Below are 20163 nucleotides of genomic sequence, written 5' to 3'. Positions count from 1 at the left end.
AGCAGATGGAGTTATTCCAATGTTTTTGGTTCCATCGGAAAACCCCACAACGCCGCAGCAGTTGGGATCCGGGAACGAATGGGAACGCACCCATCCGTGGCCCTGACCATGGTGTTCATCCAGAGTCTCAGTCATCTGAGCCCCCGCAGCTCGCCGTGCGGTCGGAATATCTTTACTTGGAGTTGCCATGCAGACGGCTGACCCATGAGCATTGACCCCTCAATGTTCTGCATTCAACAGAGTGATCCTGATTGAGTGCTGAAGTGACAATAGCCGCCCCAGCATACTGCAGCTCTCGTAATCTCATACATCCGTGTCTATTTCCGCACTGCTCCGGATCTTTAAACCTGAAGGCATGCTTTGGATATCGGCCCCGTATTCATGCTATTGGGAGCAGTGTTACATAGACCATGTTTCCAGGGTGTATCGTATGACCCCTGTTCACCGACCACTGAGATTGGGTTACAGCAGGAAGAGACCCAGCATACCAACCCGCATGATCACAGATCCGTAAGAGCTCTGCGTCCCTGTAGCAGATGCTTTTGCCCCTCAGCAAACTTCACATATTTCGCAATAGCTTATATTCGAGAAGAAGAGACCGCTAGTATGCCACTGCTGAGGAGGCATCAAAAAACCGAGGGCATCAGTGTCAGCCAGATACTGGTTGTGGTCGTTCGAGAATTAGCATCACGAAGTCGTAGGCAGGAGGAGGCATGCTCAAACTAATCTGCCACCGTCTATTCTTCACAAAGTCCTGAGACCTACTCGGCAAAGAGCGAACATCAGTTGGCAAATGCCTGGTCAATATGCTTTCTTGTCCATCGGGCTGGCTTGAGGTAGCCTCGATGTCAGGCTCGTGTAGGTAGGTGCAGGATTGGCGCCCGCTAAGCTCCAGACATTCCGGCGGAACATTTTCATACTGACTAACGGTGTGCGTCAAGTACACAAAAATTAGAAGGTGTATGTCGGTTACCGAGCATTTGGAACCGCTAATGTACTGACTTGGCCTTGGAGCCGGGCCACACCATCTCATCCGACGATGTTTCGGAAAAGCACATCACAAGTCTAGCCACCGACAGTAATACTAGTTGCCACGTCCTGAACTTTTCGAAGCTGCCGCAAGCACTCACAAATATTTGGACTGGGTTGCATCAGACTCAAAAGTAATTTGAGCAATACCACAGCCTGATAGAACTGGAGACTGGGATGAAATGTCGATTCCATGAGGGAAAAAGAAATTTGCTGCCCTCAGACTTGTTCACCGAGATACAAGACGAGGGGGGGCTCAACCCCTGGCACCTCTAGGCCATGGTCACAAGACAGCCTTGAAGGCTTCGTGACAAAGTGTCGTCTTTATGGAGGTAATGTTTGCGAAACGAAACATTCACGTTTAGACATTGACACCTTGGCTTCTTTCATCGTCAAGGACAAGAAGAGGTGACGATTCTTTGTTCATTTCTAGCATACTAGTAACAATCTTCTAAGTATTGCTGATCCCCAAAAGATCTCACCCAGACATACTGCCCAGGACTTGTAACCAAGACCGAATTTCTTGGTTAACCCTATCAGGCTGTTCCCGGAACACCCAATGGCCGGCACCTGGAAACGTGACGAGACGGACGCTATTAACGAAAAACTTTGGAATCCCATCCAAAAACTTCGTCGAAAAGTAGGTGTCTGCGAAGCCCCAGATGATGAGCGTGGGCACCTGATACATCATACTAGAAGTATCCACATGCTGGCCGTATGGTGGGCCCGGGTAGTTGAATTTGTAGTAGGCGTACATGCCTTCCATTGGTGACTCGGAGAGATAATCATGCATCTCGCGACGCTGCTCGTCATCTTCGATACCCTCAAGCGCGGCGCCTAAGTTCTTGTCGTCCCCTTTCTGGTACTGAATGTGATGAATAGTATAGGCAGACTGGGCTTGCTGGTCTTTATCAAACTGAATGAGCTCGTGAAAGCGAGGAAGGATGGGAGAATTCATAATTATGAGCCCGGAGACGCGCTCGGGGTGGTGAAGTGCCAGCAATTGAATGGCTCCGCCGCCAAAGTCGTGGCCGCCGACTATTGCCTGAGCGGCGTTGAAGTGGTCAAGAATGGACAAGATGTCTCCAACCACAGTTTGCAAAGAGTAGGCGTCTTGCTCGACGGTGGGAATGTCGCTAGGAGGGTACCCGCGAAGAGTGGGGCACACGACTGTATGTGTCTTCGAGAATTCAGCCACCTGATGGGCCCAAGTCTTTGAGTTGTCGGGAACGCCGTGGAGAAGGACCATTAGGGGGCCTTGTCCAGTCACGTAGAAGTGAATCCGTACGCCTTCATTCATAATGAAGCCCGATCGGGTTGATGCTGAGGCCGCCGAGACCGACATTTTCGCTGACCCTGGATGATCGTCTGATGATGAATTGCAGCTCAGGGGCAGAAGATGATATAGTAGAGATTATTAAAGCAACAATATGAGAGGAGTGGTCAATTGCTCTACTAGGTAAAAGTTGAAGCTTAACACTAGGGGATGATTAAGTAGCTGAGCGAATCTAGTGGTCGACGTTCGCTGACTATTGAGTCTCGGGAAAATTACGTGATCTCGGACAATGAAACCATCATCTTCGTACGCATTGATCAGCGCACAACGCGCTGATCTGTAATCCTGAATATTGTTTTGTCTTGGCGACCAATTCTAGGTCTAAGAAAAAGCTTTGCTTGAGAATACCGGAGGACTTCGTCGAATGTCTACATATTTGTCAGGACATAGGCTTCGTCGACTGTCTCGAGTCGTCCTATCGTTCTGTCATATGCAGTGTGTATCTCTCCTTTGCTCCTCCAAAGACTTTGATGCTTGTCGGCACTGCTTACTTTCTCAGGAGAATCTGATGCTCAATAATTGATCTAACTGTCTAACTTGTTCGAGCCTGCCGAAACGGCCTGTATGACTGACGATGCAGATTTACGTAAGGAGCCTTTGTTTTTGCTGGTGGCCGAGCAAGATCTACTTTGGACCATGAAAGACACTCTTGTACGCAGGAGCGTAGTGAGTGCTATGAAACATCATCAATGGCCTCATGCGAATGTTCGTCGGCCGTGCAATCGCACGCGACCTTGTCGGAGTGGGGGACGCATGGGCTGGTGCTTTCGGCTTCATCTGGAAGTAGGTAAATTGGATGAGCCTTAACAGCACTCAATTCTTATTACTTCAATAACTTGATTGCCTTCGTATCATGCGAGCGAATCTGTGCCAAATACCTGACCTTGCCATTAAATATACTGTATGGAAGGCGCCGTCCTTCGTAAGACTAATCACTGCGTTGCTTCTCTTCCTCACGCCACCCGGAGTTTTGTTGTGGTACAGGCTCGTGTGGCTACTCACCGTTCGGAACTGGACGCCCCTCTTCTCATCAGCTGCACTCATACCATTCACAGTTCTAGGCGCCCTGACGGACATTTTTCCAGCTTGGCTGAGTTCTAGCGCATACTAGCTCGGGACATCTTGGATATCGACGCGTTATGCGTCATTGTCTGGACAGAATTGGCGACGGTGTCAGAAACGCAGTCCTACTGGCCTTAGCTACCCCTTGGCAACAATCTTGATGACATCTTGCTCACTTCATCTTCCTCACTGGCTTTGAAGCCGTTTGGGTAGAGCTGATGAGAAGAACGATCGGGAACGGAGCCGGAGGTTAAGAGCAACAACGCCGAAGAGCAGAAGCCAACATTCTGTTGGTACTATTTTTGGGCAGAAAATTACTCCTGGATTCTCGTAAACTCCGTCTTTCTTGACATACGCTTCGGGCCATGTCCAGTTAAGGGGGTCGATTATGACTGAACATTTATGTGTCTTCTTTCTCGTGTACGTTTCCAATCAGGGTTGAATTAAGTCCCTAAACATTTAGATTCTCCATTATATCATGTAATGAGACCACATAAGCTATGTCTTTGGTGTGGCGGAAAATAATGCCATTAGTTACTAGACAGCGGTTTTCGATTCAGAATTGAAACCTCGTATTGAGGCTTATGGCGCTCCTATCCCATCGGGTGCTGAATGGCGTCAGTATAATACCACTTAGGCAAGTGGGTGAAAAAATCGATGTCCTGCTCTTCATCTTGATAAGCACCCCTTTCACTACTCATATCATAGTTGCTACCTATCTGTGTCAAAGTCCTTCTCACGTATATACGCAGAGAAATACACTCTATTTAATAGATATCAAGGCTAGTAATAATAGCAGTATTAGTAACAATAGCGTCATTAGTGATCATAGCGATGGAACTGCATGTCGAATGTGTCGAGTGGAAATCGATTTTGTCACCCGCTTGTTAGGGTAGTACTGAACCCCGTTTTATTTCTCTATTTTCCGTGTTTATTATCTGAGATCCGAATTATGCATCCAATAACAAGAATCAGAACGGAGTGTGTATTGGAGAAAACCGGGTACCAACGTATTGACGTCGTTCGGCACCCGGTGGGATATGAATCCTCTGATACTCTACTAACTCAACCGCGTAGTGCCTCACATAATGCATGCAACGCGAAAGTCCCACTGAGATGTTCTTGGCATTCAGAACAGCCAATACAGTGCGTTTAAGACCATCAATTCCGTTTGTCACGAGTAGCACCTCGCCGATTGGCACCAGACAAGGTATAAGTATGCAGCATGTGTTTGTGATAGCTTTGATGCATACAATTCTGCCATTTTCAGGTTTGATGTTACACTGGGGCGCACATTGCTGCAATGCAGAGGCGATTGGAGAGGCTATTGATGCAGGCGTTGTGTGGCCTCGCCTAGGAATACGAAGCGATCCATCGGCTGAAAAAGCAACGTGTAACATCGTATTATTATTGATAGGTTCCGGGGAACCATTCGCGCTGACTAGGTATTCTAGGGTATGTATAAAAATCGTCTCGTTTCCGGATCGCGAAATTATCATTTTAGGCACAACGGGAGTTCATTGAAATCGTCTTGCTGCTTGCAAATTGCAAGAACTCACATTCAATTGATACATCTACTGAAACCCAACTACAGTACTTGAAAATGGTCTCTTTCAAAAGTCTGTTGCTGTTGGTCCCCGTCATTCCCCAGCTGGTAGTTGCGACGTCATGCGACTACGGGTCCTGGTACATCGAAATCAACCTTGCAGCAGGCGCTCAAGGCAACCGACGCGGAGACCTTTATGCGGAGCATTCCAAGACCCCAGGCGTGATCAGTCACTCAGTATGGATCTATGACCCCCAGACAGAGTTGACTACCTATACCGCGGAAGATGCGACCTTAAACAACACCCTTATTTCGGTTCTTGGCTTGCAGAGTACGTCTATTACACCAAAAGGTGGCACGAGATGGATTAAAGCTAATGGTCATCACAGATTTTGAGATCGAGCAGACTGTCCTTGGGATCCCGTTGAAGGGATCTGGGCTGATCGACATGTACTTCAGCCCGGCTGCAAATGGCCGCGGCGGCAAGGGCAACACAACGATTATTTCGGAGTTGAACGATTGAATCAGTGTGGCGGTACCACAATTTCATATCGACCCTATGTAGCTTAGATTGCTTCTCAGGTTAGCTCACGATAATTCGGGACATGGGTATGCCAGTCATAGCCTCATAGGTATCCCGAATTCGTCTTTTTGGGCAGCAAGATGCCCTTGACACGCTACATGATGTGTACATATGAGACAAGAACATCCTTTTGGCAAATTTCGCAAGATTTACACTCAAAGAACAGACAGCTTTAGTTCAGAGATTACTCATCTTTTATGGGAAACCTTTCTGCTGTACTTAGTCTAGATTCACGCCCTACGATTGGTGGGGCGCGGCGCAGAACTTGTCTGATGGCAGTTCGAAATTGAGTGAATAGTAATCAGGCCCCCCAACACCCTCGGCAGCGAGAGAAATGACGCTTCCCCCACAAAGTCCCAACCCACGCGTGCAGTTCGTACAACATGTTATGTTGGAGGGTGGACCACGGAGAGTTCCTAAAAGAACGTCGATGGAGCACATGTGTCCCCGTCCGCGATCCTGAACAGTGACAGCATCCTTTCCGTACTTGGCTGGCAATTTCCAATAGTTATGGGCAACCAGAGAGCCAAAGTAGTTTCAAAGAGACGTGGGCGGAAATCGCCAACGTCTGACGACGCCAACGACGATGACGTGCGCAAGGTCAGTATAGCCACCGCCTGCTTTCTGCTCGTAAATTTTTACATTTACTGTCGCACCTCTCCATTGTATCTCAAGCATACTGCAATTGACTACTGACATGTTCAAGATCAGGAGAGAAAGGAATCGCGAGGCACAACAAGTATTTCGAAAACGGCGACAAGCTGCAGATGTAGCACAGAAGGAGCGAATCGAGAGGTTAGAGAACGTTGTAGAGAACATGACGCTCCTCTTCATTGACCTCTTCGACGAGGTCATCGGAAACAAGGGTGTACTGAAAAAGCAGGAGGATCTTCTCGCCCTCTTTCAAGACTCAGCGATGCAGTTGAAGACAATGGTGCAGCCCATCACTGATGACGACGACAACGATGATGGGAACCCGAAGTCTGGGACCACGCGGTCTACCGATGTCCATGAAAGATCTTTTTGTTCTCCGTCGGCCTCATCGAGTCAACAAAGCCCTTGGAGGCAGAACGCCGGCGAGCCCGACCGCTCGAGTCCTTCCAAAGGCAATAACAGCGGCGAAGTCCACGCTTCACCTGCGGAGACAATGCCGGCACCAGCTAATGTAGGACATCTTGAGGCTCTGGACATGCCACATATATTGATCACGAGATCAAATTCTCCTTCCCAAGCATTTTGCCTTCAACTACTAGAAGCGACTCTATCTCAAGCATGCTTGATACTAGCCGGCTGTCTTCCCGTATCACCAGTCGATTTTCAGACCATTTTTGGCATTACATTGCAGTACCGTTCAAGAGAAGAACAGCTAAGTCAAGTGCGCTGCCTGCTGGGCTCGTATACAGCAAAGCGCCTGGCAGCAGGGATGTCTCCAAGGGAGTCTGGCAGCGGCTGGCGGGATCAACATAGCCTACAGCTGGGATTCGGGCTGGTCGCAGAATACGAGGCAGATGTGGTACATGGCAATGACCTCCCACCAGGGTTTCTTACAGCACTTCAAGTTCAGAAGCAATTGCAAAGCCTTGGTGCACGAAAGCGGGGGAGTAACACTCTCGAAGTCAGCATCACTTCGCCGGTGGAGAGTCCTGATGTTACTGCACATGTTGTCGGGTCAACGCTCTACGAACGCACCCCTCAAACCACCGATTTTGGCATCGCCAAAGCCTTGACTTTTCAGCTGAACGTATCATTGCTCATCGCAAATCTTACAAGTTCGGCAAAGTGCTTTTTGACTGGGCCGGCTTACTCTCAACTGGGCTTTTTCAAGGCGGTGGAGGCGTCAATGATATCAGTCAGTGACCCACCAGCCGGCGAATCGATGTTGGATCATCAGCCACTTTGAAGCATTTCTTCTACAATTACTCTGATTTGTGTCTGATATCACTGCGGTAATAAGATTTAGAAATCTACTTGGTATGAAGAATCATTCACATGGCGAAGGACACATGTAGGCGACTTCTGGGGGACAATGTGCAACCCTAAGTCTTCTTCGCCGTAACCATTACTGCATTAATTTCTGTGAATTTGTGAAGATATCGTATGAATATTTAATCTGATCTCTCCAGAGATTAGGTTCCTTCGCGTACGTCTTTGAAGCGGTTCCCAGTCGTGGTTTCCTCCATGATTGGAGCGACAACGTTGTTTGGACCTCATGGCAGTTGTTTCCTGCAGCTGGCAGGACTCCGATGAATTCTCTTTTAGCCCTTCAAGACGGACATAAGAAGTTCTCATTTACCAGGCGTGATTGAGGCTTTCACAGTCACCCCCAGGGTAGGACAATGATTGGTCTAGGCTGCTGAAAAGGAAGGGGGCAGGCAGTGGACCAAAGGCGAACACAGATGAACAAGATGCTCATCGCAAGCAGTCTTTAACGGAACCGTTTGCTTCTATGTTTGTTTGGGCAGACTCACAGGTTTAAATGATGGGATGTTCATGGATAACGAGGAATACCAGAGAGATGGCGTAGAAGCAATGCAGGAGGCTGCAGTAATAACACTCCATAAGACAGGCAGTAAACTCTTTCAGACATCTCAAACAAATGGTCTCCACTGCTCCTCACACCAATCCCAAAACTTCGTAGTGTATCCTAGACCGCCGTCTGCGCTGGTCTTCATCGCATTGATAATGTCCTTCCGCGGGCAGTCCGAGTCTTGACGAATCCGTCCCCAAGGGATCACGTATGCGCCATTATTCTCGAGAGATATCTCTGGTGACAGACCAGCAAACAGCTCGGTATATCCGCCAAACTTGGCTTCGTAGAGCAACGGATTGATGAAGAACATGGCCAAGGCAGGCGTCCCGGCGTATGAGCCAGCCTTGAGGTTCCCAGGATTCTGCGTCACAGAAACGATATCGGGATACCGGGTGGCCATTTCGCGACCTAGCATCCAGTTACCGATCTTCGATACAGCGTAGTTCCGAGTGCGGTCTGAGGTGCCCTTTTCAAGAGTGCTAAAGTCGATGCCGTTGGTGGGCGAGGATGCATCACCCAGGAAGCTTGAGGTCCACACAACGCGCACCGAACCGCGCGGAGCGTTGGTACCAACAGCTGCACGTAGTTGAGGAACCAGGAGTTGCGTGAAGAGCTGCGCTGCGATACAATGCATGCCAACCATAGCTTCGAAGCCCTGTTTTGTTCGCGCGCCGACCTCGACTCCCAGTGCGCCGGTCCCAGCATTATTCCACAGGACGTCTAGTTTCGATTCTTGCTGGGCAAAGGATGCGGCGGCAGCCTTCACACTTTCGAGGTCGTTGAGGTCGAGAAGGAGGATTTTGATATTACCGGGGTTTTCGGGCGCGGCGCTGGTGATTGCTTCGATGGCCTTCTCTGCTCGTTCCTACGTATTCGGCGAACCGGATTGTCAGCGCCGAAGCTAGAAGCAAATGATGGCAATGCTTGTTATGCGGGCCGAGTGAAGATGGATGACCGTGCACCACTCTTGACATGTGGACTATTACAGGCTTAAACTGACTTTGGATCTCGACGCCATATAGATAGTGGCACCGGTAGCGTATAGGATCTTGACAAGCTCGTAGCCCACGCCCGCATTGCCACCCGTGACGATGAAAACGCGGCCAAGTTGTGACGGCAGTGTATGCTCGGTGAAGCTCGGTTTTGGGGGAAACCATTGTGAGCGCATGTTGCGCACAGAAGCAAGCGACATGATTGCGACCGGTGTATGAGAAGATGTGGCTGGCTAGTCGACGTCGCCGTGTGATTGGAATTACATGCCGCAGAAAAGCATAGGCTGGACAATCGAAGGGCTTTACACTCTTTATATCGGAGCGGAATGTCTGTGCCGCAAATGACGAATCTGAACAAACAGGCGTCTCCGTTCTCTGTTGGTTTGCTTCATAACCTTACCTCTCACGAAGTCCGGGCAGTAGATTGGTTGGGAGCGGGAACGGAAAACAACGGATCATGTTTACCCTGCAATTCGTTGTCTCCTGCAGCCATACCACGCATAAGATGAGCTTGGTGTCACACCAACCCCTCCGCTCGGAGCGGACTTTGGGCGGACTTCTCACCAAGTACTGGGCGTCGTCTATCATTCAGGGTTTGTTTCCCGTTTGTTTCAACCTGTGCTTTTCTTCAGTCCTTTGAGATCCGCGCGGGCGAGGAAGGCTCTGTCGCGGCACAAAAATTGTAATCAATTCTTATGACTGTGCACAAGGCAGGTAAGTGATTCGTATGCCTACATTTTGCGCTTATTCTCTCCTATGCCTGTCTTCCCTTTGCATTTTCGATTATGCAAGACGGCACAACCTTTCTCGACTGTGACGACATTATCCAGACTTTCCCTGCAGACCTCAGCAGCTATTAGGAAATTCCTACGAGGGCATTCAAACGTCCCGTATTTTTCCAAAAACTAATCACCAGGTCGAGTTCCAGGGAAGCAACGTGCAAGCTTCACTCTGTCGAGGGAACAAGGGGCCAATGCCAAGAGAAGATTGGTTACAAGAGACGAAGCATGTCTATCATGAAAGAGACGCAGCATGGACGTCTTTGATTCAGATGCTGCCGCAAAAACGACGCCGTTGATTATTACAGGCAGTATCCAAGGCCATGTATACCCTACGACAATTGCAAACAACAATGTATATGTGATACGATATTCCGGATTTTCTACAGAATCCACCTCTTCTTCATTCAGAGCCAGTTGCAGTCTGTGTCGATTTTGTTGGTGCAGTTTCGGCGCTTTAGCTCTCTGCCCCAGTAAGTTGCCTTGCACTTGCAGTTCCAGCAGCTGTGGTAATAGCAGACGTCGTCGCCATAGTAACAACTCATTCCGTTTTCGACCCAACAAACTTTCTGGTCTATTATTAGAATTGCCTATTCCGATACTTGTGGGGAGACGCCTACTCTTGCAAAGATCTCGTTACGTGGCTTGAGGGACACATTTTCCTCGGATTGGAATGGGGCGGCCATGGTGAAGCTGGTCGCTCTAAGGGCAAGAAGGGCGACTGAAAATTTCATCCTGGCGTCGGTAGTATGTAGTACGCGAGAGAGAAGGTGAATCGATGTATTCAAACTGTTGTGAAGCAATCAAGGAGGAGTGCTGAACTCGCATCTGCTATAAGTACTTCCCAGAAAAGATCTCTTTGGCAACACTCTCTAGGAGAGTATCTCTGCGAGGGCGTGATCTTAAAGTTCTTTCCAGCGTAAATTTCCGCGGCGTTCTCCTCGAGTCAGTCGGATATGCGATCGCCATTCTGAGTCATGGCCTAGGGTGAGTACGAAAGCCAAATGAGATATCTACGGAAGACAGCCCAAGTCCACCCTGCCCTGCAGATAGATAGTGTAGGGCAGGATTCAAAGCCTCACAAAGAATGCCATTAGCTAAAATCATAAAAGATGTTGGGCAGAAAAAAGAAGGCAGAAAGTAAAATTTGTAAGAAGGCGCGAAGAATACGTGAAATGACATGTAAGTCAAACCCCCCACTTCCTGGCACCCCCCTGTTTCTGGCACCCACAAAAACGATGGGATCACAACCCAACCTCCTCATTACTATTAACTATTGATCCTCAACCACACCCACTACAATACAACTGCCAGCCTCACTAGGGCATTCAGAGTCGCTGGATTCAGCCGTAATAACCTCCTTTTCACCCGCTTCGATTTGAGCCCGATGGATATCCCTGATGTTCGCAAACTTCGTGTTGGGATCGATCTGAACAGTCTTCCTCTTCCTAACTGCAGCGTTGGTAACTTGAGCCCTCAGGTGAGCCAGCTGCTGCTGGGCAGCTGCCAGTTGCCAGGCCTGCTCTGTGAAGCCTTTTTTCACCTTCCTGAACAGCAGCCGTTGAGTGCTGGTATCATTGTCGAGTTGGGTGTATAAGTGCAGTTGACCGCTGAGCTCTGCCAGCTTCCTGGGTGTCGACCAGACCACTGCAGAGGAAGCAGAATCCCATGGCTCAACAGGGTAGTTTGTTGACCATTATGGCATCGCTTTTGCCCCGACTGGTTGGTTTGGGTGTGGTGGGCTTAGCAGAAGGCTCAGGTAATACCATAGGGTTCATCAGGGGCTTAACCATCGCTACAGGGTGTAGACCAGTCCACTTCCAACCACTTCTGATGTTCGAGACTGATAGACCAGCAAGTCGAGCCTTCTGGTAACAGTCCAGGAAGTTCCTTTTACCTATAATGGTAGAGTCGTTCCATTGAGACAAGTAACCGAGCTCCTTCCGATAGGCTGACTTAACAGGGCTGAAGACAGACTGGTCAAGTGGCTGGAGGACATGAGAGAGTGTGTGGTAAGAACAGTAAATGGATATTGTTAATATAGCAATTCCACATGAAGTCTGTCGTCGTATGACTCCCATGCCCATCCACAATCAACAGTCGAGCCTCGCCCTCAGCCTCGGGCATAGTCTGTGGGATAAACACCTTCTCTAACCATTCAATGGCAGTTAAGTCTGTAGTCCAGCCATTATCTGTTGCTGTAAACTCCCACCCATCGTATGGAACCAGATGTAATGGAAACCACTGTTGTTGGACCGTCTTCCCTTGAAAATGATAAGAGGACGAAGTGCCCTACCCAAGGCTGAGATACACTCAATGATAGAGACCCATGCCCTCGACCCAGGTTGTTTCTTGCGAACAGACGTCGTCTCAGCCATGCCCAGCACTAACCCATTAGCTCCTGACCCTCGAGGATGCCAGTCTCATCCATATTATATCTGTTGGCTGGTTTGATGTCCTTGATCTCAGGGATAGCAAGGAACTTAAACCAGTTCCTAATGACCTCAGTAGATGCCCCATTAACGCGTCTAGAATCGATGGAACGACTTCTCTGAACCTTAATGATAGGGTTCCTTCTCACGAAGGCATAGATCCAGCCTTTTCCTAATGGTTTGGTATCCCCAGCAGCAGCCAGAACTCGCTCTGCGAATTCCTTCACCTGTTGGTGCGTTGGTGCGAGGCCCAGCGAAGCCTGAATGCGAACCCATTGTGCCAGCTTACTCTCCTGGTCAGGAGACAGCCTCTGCCAGTCAGCAAAGCCACTTTCCTAGTCTGACCACCTTGGAGACGTAGTTGGAGGGTTGATCGTGGTATCCCATACTCCAATGAGGCTCTCTTTTGACTCTTGCCGTTTGAGATGTCCTCGAGAGCCTGACGAAGCTGATCTTCGGTATATTGAGGCATTAGATATAGAAGAAGGTATGTGCAAAAAATGAGCCCATTTGGACTCGAATTGAAAATGTTGTGATAAAAGGAGGTTGGGGGTGGGCATTGCGTTGTGGTGGATTTTCGCGTTTTTGTGGGTGCCAGAAACAGGGGGGTGCCGGGAAGTGGGGGGTTTGACTTATCACGCTGGCACAACTGGGGACTATGTTAAATCTCACGGGACCGCCGTGTTGGGGATGGAGGGTGGGGGTGGATAGACATAACCCGCACCTGATAGTCTCAGCCTTTCACAGGTCATCCATCTTCCGTCGACATTAATTGGCGGTCACTTCCTCGGAAGGACTGCTCTCCCACCGGCCTTGAGCAGGGGGCTGTCGGTAGCCCGACCCTGTCCGTCTCCAGTGACCCGGACCGGGACCCCACATCATTTTCCTCCGGCTGCTGGTTGAAATTTAGAGGTGAGGGGACGTGAAAACCGCCTTCCCTAAGTGCTAGCGTTGTATGCCCAACAATCTTAATTTGTTTTGTAGTGTCGATATCATTAGGAGCCTACAGCACCTCAAAGTGCTTTACATACGGTAAGCGCCGATACGTCGTGCCCGAATCAGCGAGATTCAAGGAGAATCAGGTTTCAGCATCCGAATCCTTGCTTTTACGTCTACTCAGATGTGGCCTTATTCCGTCGATTGGTTCCTAGACGTCTACGAGAAAATGTTCGAACATGTTCTTTTCTTATAGGGCTGACAGACACAATGAGTATGGCCGTCTACAAAGTTATCGTCACATGTCTAGACCTGCGAAGCCGTTCAAGCAGGCCGCTCTTGAGATTCCGTGCCCATAGCCCCGACCCTATGTAAGCGCCACCAACTCAAATCCAGTGATTTCGTTCCAGATTTGCGTTTTACCGGGCGAACAGATGATTATTCTCTGTGATTCTCCGAAGGACCCAGTTCCTTCGCCAGCCCTGTTATATGGCAAGAATAGGATTCTAAGACGGGAGTGCCAGATTCCCCACTACCATTAACTCCAAGATAGCTTGAAGATATACACAAATTCGTACTCTCATGGGTGATGAGAATGCATTACTTAGATGAACTATGTAATGCTATGGTCTTGAGTGTTGCCTCTGGGGAAAAGCCCATCCCATTAATGTTCACTGTGAACGCCATCAAGTAGTCCCTGATATCGAGTCACAATCCCTCGCCTATTAAGCTTCCCAACAGCTGTCGTCAAGCCCTGGATTCAATATCAGTCTCGAACTACTTGATGTCATGACGCAGTTCTGAGTGGGGCACTAACATTCTGAGGAGTCCACTCTGCATCGTCAACAAGCACAATTGCCTCGACTACCTCAATCGAGGCAAGCCCGGCTTCTTGAGCAATCTGTTGCAACTGAATGAGGGCATCATGCACGACAAGTGGATGTCGTGTGAGTGCTGATACTTTACAGTGGGTATCTAAACCATGTCTCTTGACCAGTTCCTTCAAGGCTGGCGGTGAAGGAATGACTATAGCTGTGGGCTTTGCGCGGTGAGGCGATGCATGTATGCAGATATTGGCCACCAGATTTGCAGAGCGGTAGATAGACTCTAGCTGGAATGAGTGAGTCGTGGTCAGTATACATAACATCCACAGGCAAGAAACTGACACTTCATGCCACCCGGCGTCATACCTTTTCAAGCGCGATGTACTCTCCGTTGAGTGTCTTGACGAGGTTCTTCTTCCGGTCAATGATTCTGAAATGAGTATCGTCGCCGCTGCATGTGGGTTCCCACTGCCCAATGTCGCCGGTGCGGAGCCAACCGCCGGGCGCGACTGCACTCTTGGACTCATCGTCGTTGTCATAGTACCCCACCATAACACTATCGCCCCGTATCCAGATCTCTCCTTGTGATGGAGTGTTACTGGTGAGGTAGCCTGCATCAGGGTAGTCAACCAGTTTCATTTCTATGCTGGCCGGGATGCTCAGAGACCCTGGTCGCCATTGCCCGGGATCCATCAGACCACCCATGCTGAAGGTTATCAAGACATTAGCTTTGGTCCAGCTTCGAACTCAGGCTATAGAGTGCTTGGACTTACGCCATTGTCTCGGTCAAGCCGTATCCGTTGACCAAAGGAGCCATCACCATGGTCAAGAAGTTCTGCGTGCTTTCCGCTACGGGCCCGCCGCCTGACATGGCGAATCGTAGGCGGGACCCTACCACCTTACTGGCGGCGGACGACAAAGTTCCATTGAAGCGGCCTGTCCCGGCCAAGCCGGTTGCGGCCCACACTTCTTTTGCTTTCAGCCACGACCAGAAAGCAAGTCTGTCAATCAAGCCTGAATTTGCGACGCTGGAGAAAATTGCCTTTTTAATCCTTTCCCAGATGGCAGGGACACCGATCATAAAGGTAGGCTGGAAAGCATGTAGGTCTCCCACTTCGAGAGTGCCGGATGGAGTGATATGGTCGAATAGCGTACGGGCACCACCATAGCCCATTTTTACACCCCAGAAGAAACAGCTGTTTTCGAAGGCGAATTCAAGAACATGAGCTAATGGCAAGTATGCGAGGAAAGAGTCGGCAGGCGATAGATAGTCACCGATCACAGAGTCAAGGCCTGTGACTGTTGGCTGGTCAGACAAGTGTTCATGATATTATGAGGGGAAGAAGATCAAGTATCGTGGCGAATCAGGGGGTGACTTACCTGCCGCTACAACGGCCTTGTGTTTCACTGGAACTCCTTTCGGTATTCCTGTAGACCCAGAAGTGTAGTAGATGGCGCAAAGATCCTCCCTATCAGGTTGAACAGGCTCACTCATCTTGCTCCGGCCTACCTGACATAGCTGGCTGAAGTTGAGTATCTCAAGCCCTGGTCGTGTCTTCTTGAGTTCGAACAAGCCTTTGATCCACTCAGCACCTGAATCACATGTACCACTTAGCTGTTCGTTATAGACTATAACCTCAACTCGAGGAAGAGCTTTGTTTGTCATCGCAGAAGTCACCTTTTGACAGAGATGGTGATCCACGAAAATGGCTTTGGCGCCTGTGGACTCTAGAGAATGCTCGAGGCCAGCAAGGCCCAGAGCTTCGTAGGCTGTCACGAAAACCATGGACTGTGAAGATGCTCCATGAGCGATTGATAGCCATTGCGGGCTTCGTGGTGTTCGTCAAATTCGGGATTTCCAGAAGAGTCTGCAGGGGAAACCTGCCTTGTTGCTGCGTAGACGAGAATCTTATCAGTTCTCTGGAGACCGACCGCCCGCAAACCAGATCCTACATCACGAATCACAGTAAGATGATCTCGGTATGATATGTAAGTGTACTTTTTATGCACTATTAGCCGTCCAGTCGTATGTGAATCTGGCAGGGCTTGTCACTCACCAGGGAATCTCCTGGCGATCTGATTTTTGCATTTGTGTTTTCGGTCCCACTTGCCCGTGTACTCAAAGCAGGCTTGTCTCCATATGTCTCTGCCGCCCAATTGACTATGTCATAAACTGTCTGTATCTTGTTGTTGGGCTGCGACAATAAGCCGGGTCTACCGGCAAGCTTGGCGTTTCTTTGTGGCCGGGTCTCGGCCGGAGTAAGTGGGGCTCTCGGTACTGCAGTGGAGAACGGGGCGGAACCAGATGCCCGGGCGCTGGATTCCGGGGACACCGTCATTGTGCTGGATGGAGTCTACTTGTGGGCAAAGTAAGACGATGCACATGACCAGTGAAACGGATTGTTCAAGCGTTGAGTTTTAATTGCCGCAACATTTGCTACAGGAGCCGTGTACATGATTTCTCGGGCGATTTTTGTTTGTCGGGTGTAAGCGCTACGCCCCATTTTTAGTCCCCGAATCCCGTCGCAATGCGTATAAGCTTCCATTCTAGAAAAAAATGACCCGCCACAGAAACAAATCCACCCGCTGGTCTTCTTAGAGAATCTCATAGGGGAGCAATTGCATCTACTGAGTCGAAAATATCACAGACGAAATCTCAAAATACCCGCGTGCAAGCTGTTGTGCTTCTCTCGACCGAGCTGATAGCGTGGCCCAAGCCTTTAGAATGGCGACCCGCACAAGGCCAGTCGACCTGAGTCCGTCTGCCCATCCTTTACATAGCCTGCCCTGTTCATCGATCGACCATGCATCGCTAGATACTCCAGTAGGCCCAAAGAGAAGACCCTCGGGGTCATATTTAGACTTGGTGGCCTGCAGCCTCGGGTAGTTTGCCCCATAGAAATCCTCCTTCCAGGTTTTGAGCTGGAAATCGCCCTCATTCGAATAAGTCCCGGAATCAAGCGTAAGTTCTCTCAGTCTCGGCACAACGACGTCGGTGATTTCGTCGGCACGGCGTTGTCCGTCTGCTCTAAGCGCACTAAAGTTCCACGTAGACTGTGCGAGTACAGTGATTAGGGTGTCTCGCCAGGCCGGCAGCACGGCATTGTCCGCAACGGGTTCCCGTCCAGGCTCCTGCTTCACATCTAGAGCAACAAATCCCAGAAAAGCATCCGTGTCTTCGAGAATGCTGCGAAAGGCCCCGACAAGAGCGGTGCTGTTCTCCTCGACAGTTGCGCGCGGAATCATCCTTCCGCCAAAGAGGTGGTGGATCGTGTAGGGACCTCGGGGCAGAGGTCCGCCGTGCTGACTGTAATGTTCCAAGAATGTGGGCTCCGATGTCACTTCGAGCATGTACTGTACGTCCAGCTCATCGAGTCGATCGACCAGCGGGCTTATCAACCCGGAGACCTGCTTCTTGGTCCACCCAGGGAGGGTAATAGGTGCGATGAAGAAGGCGTCCTTGGTGACGGCGTATCCAGCTGTCCCACCGGCTGTAGTGAGACTAGGAAGGAGGTCTTGCCAGCTTTTGAAAAAATCCCAGAAGTCATCTTTCGCCACCCCAGCGGTCGAGAATGCCAGAGTCGCACCTCCGATTAAACCGTCGGGGTATGCCCTCACTGTTACCGAGATCACGACGGCGTAGGTACCAGGTCCGCCTCCGCTCAAGGCCCAGTACAGATCTGAGTGCTGCAGAGGTGTCGCCACCAGATGTTCTCCGGAAGGCGTGATGACTTCCCACTCAAGGACTTGGTCGGCTCCGAGCCCATACTGTGAGCTCAACGGACCGTGGCCTCCGCCTTGGGTATAACCGCCAGCGACGCCTACCGTCGGGCAGAAGCCTCCAACCACACGAAGGCCTTTGTTGGCGGCAGCCGTGTAGGCTTCCAGGCCACGCACGCCAGCGCCCATACGGATGGCGGGACCGGTGTATGTTTCGCTTGCAAAATCCAGCACTTCTATCGAACGGAGGCTACTTGTCCATAGGGCGAGCCCTCCTTTTGCGGTGGACTTTCCCATGTAACTTGCAAACGAATGTTAGTAATTGTCTCAAGAACTTCAATCCGATGTGGCTTGTTACGCACTCATGTCCCGTGTTCTTGATGGCTAGCCGGAGGGAGTGCCTGCGTACGAATGAAAGACCTTGCACCACGTCTTCTGCATTTGTTACGTTGATAGCGTAGGAAACGCTATGGCCTAGCGTACAAGGGATGTCAACAGGACTGAATGGATCGCAGCTCGAGTTCTGCCAGTAGGGGCTCTGGATGCCGCCTGGCCAAGATTCGCTGCAAATACATGTCAGACTGTATGACCCGAGCAAGGAATCACTATGGTGTCAAAGCTCACTGAATCTCTGGCCAGACCCAGTCCTCGCGAATAGCCGCGCATTCGGCCTCGTCATAGTTTGGGTCGTGGCAGACGAACGCCGGAGGAACTGGAGCAATGAGACGACCGCCCACAGAGGCGTTAAGATCCTGCCATCGCAACTCGGATGGCCAACAGCTATCGCCGTCAGTACATGTGCAGAATGGGCGGTCCCAGCTGGAATAGTTTAGTCCCAGAATAAAGGCGGCTGTAATTGCCAGCCCCACGATTGAGAGTGGCCCGAAAAATTGCGATCGAAATCTCATTGCTAAAATAGATGAGCACTGGGAGCCAACTATGCGGATGTATAAGTCAAACCCCCCACTTCCTGGCACCCCCCTGTTTCTGGCACCCACAAAAACGATGGGATCACAACCCAACCTCCTCATTACTATTAACTATTGATCCTCAACCACACCCACTACAATACAACTGCCAGCCTCACTAGGGCATTCAGAGTCGCTGGATTCAGCCGTAATAACCTCCTTTTCACCCGCTTCGATTTGAGCCCGATGGATATCCCTGATGTTCGCAAACTTCGTGTTGGGATCGATCTGAACAGTCTTCCTCTTCCTAACTGCAGCGTTGGTAACTTGAGCCCTCAGGTGAGCCAGCTGCTGCTGGGCAGCTGCCAGTTGCCAGGCCTGCTCTGTGAAGCCTTTTTTCACCTTCCTGAACAGCAGCCGTTGAGTGCTGGTATCATTGTCGAGTTGTGTATAAGTGCAGTTGACCGCTGAGCTCTGCCAGCTTCCTGGGTGTCGACCAGACCACTGCAGAGGAAGCAGAATCCCATGGCTCAACAGGGGTAGTTTGTTGACCATTATGGCATCGCTTTTTGCCCCGACTGGTTGGTTTGGGTGTGGTGGGCTTAGCAGAAGGCTCAGGTAATACCATAGGGTTCATCAGGGCTTAACCATCGCTACAGGGTGTAGACCAGTCCACTTCCAACCACTTCTGATGTTCGAGACTGATAGACCAGCAAGTCGAGCCTTCTGGTAACAGTCCAGGAAGTTCCTTTTACCTATAATGGTAGAGTCGTTCCATTGAGACAAGTAACCGAGCTCCTTCCGATAGGCTGACTTAACAGGGCTGAAGACAGACTGGTCAAGTGGCTGGAGGACATGAGAGGAGTGTGGTGGTAAGAACAGTAAATGGATATTGTTAATATAGCAATTCCACATGAAGTCTGTCGTCGTATGACTCCCATGCCCATCCACAATCAACAGTCGAGCCTCGCCTCAGCCTCGGGCATAGTCTGTGGGATAAACACCTTCTCTAACCATTCAATGGCAGTTAAGTCTGTAGTCCAGCCATTATCTGTTGCTGTAAACTCCCACCCATCGTATGGAACCAGATGTAATGGAAACCACTGTTGTTGGACCGTCTTCCCTTGAAAATGATAAGAGGACGAAGTGCCCTACCCAAGGCTGAGATACACTCAATGATAGAGACCCATGCCCTCGACCCAGGTTGTTTCTTGCGAACAGACGTCGTCTCAGCCATGCCCAGCACTAACCCATTAGCCTCTGACCCTCGAGGATGCCAGTCTCATCCATATTATATCTGTTGGCTGGTTTGATGTCCTTGATCTCAGGGATAGCAAGGAACTTAAACCAGTTCCTAATGACCTCAGTAGATGCCCCATTAACGCGTCTAGAATCGATGGAACGACTTCTCTGAACCTTAATGATAGGGTTCCTTCTCACGAAGGCATAGATCCAGCCTTTCCTAATGGTTTGGTATCCCCAGCAG

At 50.0% G+C, this 20163-nt stretch overlaps 5 protein-coding genes across 5 annotated transcripts; 1 reads left to right on the top strand and 4 right to left on the bottom strand.

Annotated features, from left to right (window-relative positions):
* Positions 1–1390: 1390 nt before the first annotated feature.
* HER10_EVM0007001 (uncharacterized protein) lies at positions 1391–2374 on the bottom strand (the record flags this gene model as incomplete). Its single annotated transcript, XM_035476568.1, has 2 exons — positions 1391–1409; positions 1512–2374. 2 exons carry the CDS (start codon positions 2372–2374, stop codon positions 1391–1393), a joined length of 882 nt encoding a protein of 293 aa, XP_035328137.1.
* Positions 2375–4942: 2568 nt separating this feature from the next.
* Positions 4943–5496, top strand: HER10_EVM0011622 (uncharacterized protein; the record flags this gene model as incomplete). Its single annotated transcript, XM_035481050.1, has 2 exons — positions 4943–5304; positions 5363–5496. Exons 1-2 carry the CDS (start codon positions 5031–5033, stop codon positions 5494–5496), a joined length of 408 nt encoding a protein of 135 aa, XP_035328535.1. The 5' UTR covers positions 4943–5030.
* Positions 5497–8144: 2648 nt separating this feature from the next.
* Positions 8145–9278, bottom strand: HER10_EVM0010831 (uncharacterized protein; the record flags this gene model as incomplete). Its single annotated transcript, XM_035480279.1, has 2 exons — positions 8145–8951; positions 9087–9278. 2 exons carry the CDS (start codon positions 9276–9278, stop codon positions 8145–8147), a joined length of 999 nt encoding a protein of 332 aa, XP_035328469.1.
* A 4734-nt stretch (positions 9279–14012) lies between these two features.
* On the bottom strand, positions 14013–15835 carry HER10_EVM0007568 (long-chain-fatty-acid-CoA ligase; the record flags this gene model as incomplete). Its single annotated transcript, XM_035477121.1, has 4 exons — positions 14013–14336; positions 14416–14755; positions 14823–15348; positions 15430–15835. 4 exons carry the CDS (start codon positions 15833–15835, stop codon positions 14013–14015), a joined length of 1596 nt encoding a protein of 531 aa, XP_035328188.1.
* An 839-nt stretch (positions 15836–16674) lies between these two features.
* HER10_EVM0000180 (long-chain-fatty-acid-CoA ligase) lies at positions 16675–18677 on the bottom strand (the record flags this gene model as incomplete). The annotated part of the gene is made up of 3 exons (XM_035469974.1): positions 16675–18070; positions 18132–18332; positions 18394–18677. 3 exons carry the CDS (start codon positions 18675–18677, stop codon positions 16675–16677), a joined length of 1881 nt encoding a protein of 626 aa, XP_035327494.1.
* Between the last annotated feature and the right edge of the window lie 1486 nt (positions 18678–20163).

The sequence above is a fragment of the Colletotrichum scovillei genome (genome assembly GCF_011075155.1).
Source record: "Colletotrichum scovillei strain TJNH1 chromosome Unknown Contig00010, whole genome shotgun sequence".
Lineage (NCBI taxonomy): Eukaryota > Fungi > Ascomycota > Sordariomycetes > Glomerellales > Glomerellaceae > Colletotrichum > Colletotrichum scovillei.
This window is presented reverse-complemented; position numbering and strand designations above follow the sequence as displayed.